Source organism: Micromesistius poutassou (genome assembly GCF_964030765.1).
Source record: "Micromesistius poutassou genome assembly, chromosome: 21".
NCBI classification, from domain to species: domain Eukaryota; kingdom Metazoa; phylum Chordata; class Actinopteri; order Gadiformes; family Gadidae; genus Micromesistius; species Micromesistius poutassou.
In genome coordinates, this window is record NC_140291.1 from 1,398,950 (window position 1) to 1,403,949 (window position 5,000).

At 50.4% G+C, this 5,000-nt stretch overlaps 1 protein-coding gene across 1 annotated transcript in view; it reads right to left on the reverse strand.

Moving 5' to 3' along the window:
- The window catches only part of cpxm2 (carboxypeptidase X (M14 family), member 2), a gene marked incomplete at both ends in the record, with an annotated part of 32,894 nt that overhangs the window by 9,974 nt on the left and 17,920 nt on the right, over positions 1-5,000 (reverse strand). Inside the window, 3 exon segments of the mRNA XM_084485529.1 lie at positions 297-470; positions 1,187-1,383; positions 1,864-1,987. Of these exon segments, the coding sequence (XP_084341655.1) occupies positions 297-470; positions 1,187-1,383; positions 1,864-1,987 (495 nt within the window).

Consider the following 5,000-nt stretch of genomic DNA (forward strand, 5'->3'; position numbering starts at 1 on the left):
ATCGTTCATGTTTTCTATGTTATACGCTTCTATGTTCTGTATTTTTATTTATTTTTTTTTTTCAACGCCTGTTTCCGGTTTTGTTTGTGTTCATGTAAAACTTGCAGTGTCTGCTTTTCTCCCTCCCCCAGAGGTTCTGCTGTAACAGTCGGACCGCGGGATCCCAGTATATACGTGATCCATAAATAAAAAGGCAAAGTCTAAGGAGGTTGTCTGAGGAGCCCGGTGACTCACAGCCGGGGGAGCTCTGGCGGCGGGGGGGGCGAACACACACGCGCACACACACAGCAACTGACCGTGGCGTTCTGGTACCACTCGGGGATGGCCACGTGGTGGTTGTGCATCTTGCGGGGGATCCACTTCTTGACCTCGGCCTCCCACAGAATGGAGTTGAGGTCGGGGAAGTTGTGGTGGATGTCCATGCCGTCCTGGCTCCATCGCCCCAGTGACCAGCCGCAGAGCTCCGAGCCCTGAGAGAGGGAGGAGGAGAACACGAACACAACAGAGAGAGAGGGCGGGCCGCTCGGGGTGAGCCAAGCATCGGGAACTGAAACCTTGACAGTGATCTGATCTGATCAACTTCTGGAAGCTGCGGAAGAGGAATCACTTTGTCTACACTAATCAATTGTGATTAGCTCGTTCCCAACAATTCCCTTATTTTATTCAAAATGCGGTGTGTTTTTATGTCCTGCCAGTGCTAAGACTGGACAATAATTTGATATTACTGTTCTGCAGTCTTTCAGCCGGCTTCTACGAGAAGGTTTGTGTCCTGGGATTAGACACGGACTGGCACAGCCTCGTACGGATCTCATCGCATGCGTCAGCGCGTGTCTCGGTAGACGTGCGTCTGGGGTGAGAGTGTGTTTCGGTGGAAAGCACTTTCGTTTCGGGCGGAAAGCTTTCACACACACTTAGCGGCGGCCGCGCTTCCGCTTTGGCTTCATTTATTTAGAGAGCGTGTCCGTCTCCGTTTAAGAACATACCTCTCAGGAGCCCCCGCGCAGACACTGAACTCACCTCGTCGCCCCTCACCTCACACCCATTTTTAGCCCTCTCCTTTTTTTGCAAACATCTGCCAAGGCGAGGGCGCGCACGCATGCTTAAGAGGTCCCTGCGGCGGGGTGGGGGGGGGGGGGGGGGGACGGGGGGGGGTCAGAGGTCACCAGCGGCAATCTTGCGGACCTACCACTTGAAAGGCTTTCTCGTACCCGTCGGGATTGACGGAGGGCAGCAGGTGGATCCGGGTGCCGTCCACCAGGTGCCGTATTCGCGGGTTACCGGAGCGGTACTCCAGGCACATGAACTGCATCAGCAGCAGCAGCAGCTCCCGGCCCAGGGCCTCATTGCCATGGGAACCGGCGAGGTAGCGGAACTCTGGCTCACCTGCCGTCCTCACACCCCCGGGGGCAAGGGGGGAGAGAGAGAGAGAGAGAGAGAGAGAGAGAGAGAGAGAGAGAGTTTGGGGTGGGAGTTCGGTTGGTACACTATGTCAGTGACTCTTCTTTGTTTTTACAAATGTACCCCCTCTATTGAGATATTATTTCAGCCAAGTACCCCCCTTTCACCAGCATTCAACCGTCTAGTGACGGAAACAAAGAAAAATGTAAATAAAACAATGCATGTGCATGATATTTGATCATTGAATGTGCGGTGCGAATACTTGTTTATAAGGATTTACTGAACTTGCAGTTTAGGAATTTTATTACATTTTATTATGCCGCTATCGTATCATGGTGGCATTATTTCACACCTGTTCATAACCAATATGAGAACATATAGGGCTTCCCCAGTACCCCCTTAAGTCCTTAAAGGCCCCATTGGGGTCCTTGCGTCCCCGTTTGACAAAGGCCGGGGTGTCCTCACCAAGTTCATGCTCGCCCGGGTTGTCGGAGATCTCTATGGCGTACAGCTTGAGGCCGTTGTAGCTCTTGCCGATGTTGTAGATGCGCGTGATGTTGGGGCACATGTCGTTCACCACCTTCATGAGCTGCCGGAGGACAACAGAGAAACATCCCATCACCCATCGTGAAGTCATCGATTCGTTAAGGTGAGTAAACGATGTGCCAGGGCAAACGGGTGATTCCTCCACCGCTAGATAAAAGTGACAGGAAAACAGTGCCCTGTGTTTTACAGAGCTTCGAGTTACGCAAATGAGGCTGTTTTTTTTTTTTAAATGTTTGCCTCATCAAGTGTGTGTTAGTGAGACAGCTTGGCCAAGGCGTCATCAGAGAAACAGTGTCACCGCCCCACTGAAAAATAGTGGTGGCGTGCGCAGGGGATTTCAGGAGCAATTATGAAAGCGAGCTTATGGGCACAGCTGTTACGAACACAGCCAATTCACACCGCGGCCCGTGGACCGCGGAAAGGATCAACCAGGGAAGCAGGCGGGAGATTGGCAGGAAGAGGAGAGCCAAATCAACCGAAGCCGGAGCGAGAAAGAGCTTTCACAACAGCCACAGTGTCACATCGTTAGTGTTATTAAGAAAACTAGCTTTTTGTTTATGCGTCCCCTTCAGCTGCTTGGATGGTCATTAATTAAAAAGGCACGAGCTTGTAATTAAGGTCTTGTTAAATCTTTTGTGTTTTATCATTCAATAGCTCGGAGTACACAGAACATCTGGTTCTCGCCGCAAAATGAGAGAGAGAGAGAGCGAGAGGGAGAGAGAGAGAGAGAGAGAGAGAGAGAGAGAGAGAGAGAGAGAGAGAGAGAGAGAGAGAGAGAGAGAGAGAGAGAGAGAGAGAGAGAGAGAGAGAGAGAGAGAGAGAGAGTAAAATGTTTTTCCGAGCTCCAAATGATTGCTCTTCCCTGGATAATTACACCTGGCTCGTGGCAGCGGCACCTACAAAGACGTGTTCTGCGCTCCTTACTCTCCCCGCCGCACGCCATGCCCCTTAATCACCGCTTTACGACGCCTCACCCGCTACCCAACACAGAGCTCGTTTGCTGCCCTGCAGCGTTCCACCGTCGGTTTATTAGCTTCGGCGGCGTTCGTTTTAAAGCGATGCTAAACGGTATCTTTATGTTCCGATCTGTTCTCCCGCTCGCTCATCTCTATCTCCGTAAACTTTACGACTACACATCACAAGCGTCCGCTGCGTGGGGGAGGACACGACCTTCAAATGTTATCGGAGCTGTGCACGGGGGGGGGGGTGGGGAATCATCCGAGAGCGAAAAAAACCTTTAATGCTTTTCGTGTGAAAACCAATGTAACGTCTCCACCAGGGAGCGCGTGGCGCTGGATTGAAGGGGTAACCCTGTATTCCCCGCGGAGGCGTCGTCTACATTGTCGGAACGCACGATTCCTGCCGCCCCCCCCCCCCCCCTTCGGAGTCGGCAGGAGTGCGAGGGGGGGGGGCGCGGAACAAAGGAGACGGGTTACCTCTGTGTCGGGAACAAAGAGCAGAATCATCACGTGCCGCCTGGGTTTTAAAAATAGTTCCCCCTCGCCCCACATCACACCTGCAGTCTCCGAGCTGAACCGCTCGGTTGCCGCTGCAAGCCCTGTGCTCCGTCGACTGCAGCGCTGGATTGAACACAGTCCTGGAGTACAGTGACTCCAGGAAGGACACCGTAACTACAGAGTGTGGAGGTGAGGCGGCGTCCGGCAGGACCCGAATTAGGTCGCATTCATGAATAGCTTTAGTAAAAGTTGGTGTTGTTGAGATCCATCAGTAACCTCATTATTAATAAGGACATTTAAATGAATGCATTGGAGAAGATAATAAGGTGAAAAACATGAAATAGTGACGAATTGCAAACAATTCGTAACTGTTTGCGTTAAGTAAATCCTCTTAAGTTATTTGGAAGGGTGCATTTAATTATCCATCCATCCATTATCCACAAACCCTTTGACAGGGGAACTATACATATCCATACATAGTCCATCATGCTGCCTGCCTGAGAAAACTTTGTAAAAGAGGGCGTTTAGGGGAGGCGGAAAGGAGATTGTGATTCACAGCACCTCCACCACTCCGACACCAGAGTCAGACAAATACAGCTGTCTCCCACCTCGCCACAAACACGCCACTGTTTGTGTCACGCAGGAACAGGAATAAGCAATGACACGGCCCCCTGCCTTCGCCAAAACACACTCCTTCACACAACCTTGGGGGGAGAGAAGGTTGTGTAGGAACAAACAGGTTGTGTTGTGTTTGTTCCCACACAACCAAGGTGAAAAAACAAAAGCACCTTGTGCAGCATGTAGCTCAGGTGGTAGAGCGGGGTTGGCTGGTAACCGCAAGGTTGCTAGTTCGATCCCCGGCTCCTCCTAGCTCGAGTGTCGAGCTGGCTGTCGCCTTGCATGGTTGACACCGCCGTCGGTGTGTGAATGTGTGTATGAATGGGTGAAGTTCAGGCAATATTGTAAAGCGCTTTGGATGGCCTCTGGTTACAAAAAAGCGCTATATAAATGCAGTCCATTTACCATTGTGTTCTGTTTTTTTTGTTCCTGCAGATGACAAACGTTTAGATGGACCCGATGTAACACTTGCTTGAGGCCCCGTCCACACAGAGATGATTTTTTCCAGACGCTCCATTGCCCGAAAACGTCAGTTTTTTATCTGAAACCACCTCCGAGGGTGGATTCAGATAAAAACGGACCTACGCAGTTTCGTGTTAGGATTCGTGTGGACGCCTGAAACGCAAACGATGACGTCATCCCCCCCCCCACCAGCTGGGGACGTTAGAGTTGCGTTGATTTTTAAAATTTGTTTATTTGATTTGTATTATTTTTTGTAGCTTTAAATACAGCCCTGCGGTAAATTTAATTACTAACTCTACATTAAAAAGTATTTCTGCTCAATCTAAAATGTTTAACAACTGCTTTCTCCTCCTCGACTGTATGTTTATATACAGCGCGCATGGGCTTGATGCAAGCAGGTTTGATGCGTGCCACTTTTTTTTTTTTTTGGTGGAGAACCAGCGCCACACAGTGGCCTTGAATATGTACTACAGCGTTTCTACTTTCTCGATGCGTTTTCGCAACAAGTCTGTCTTTAGT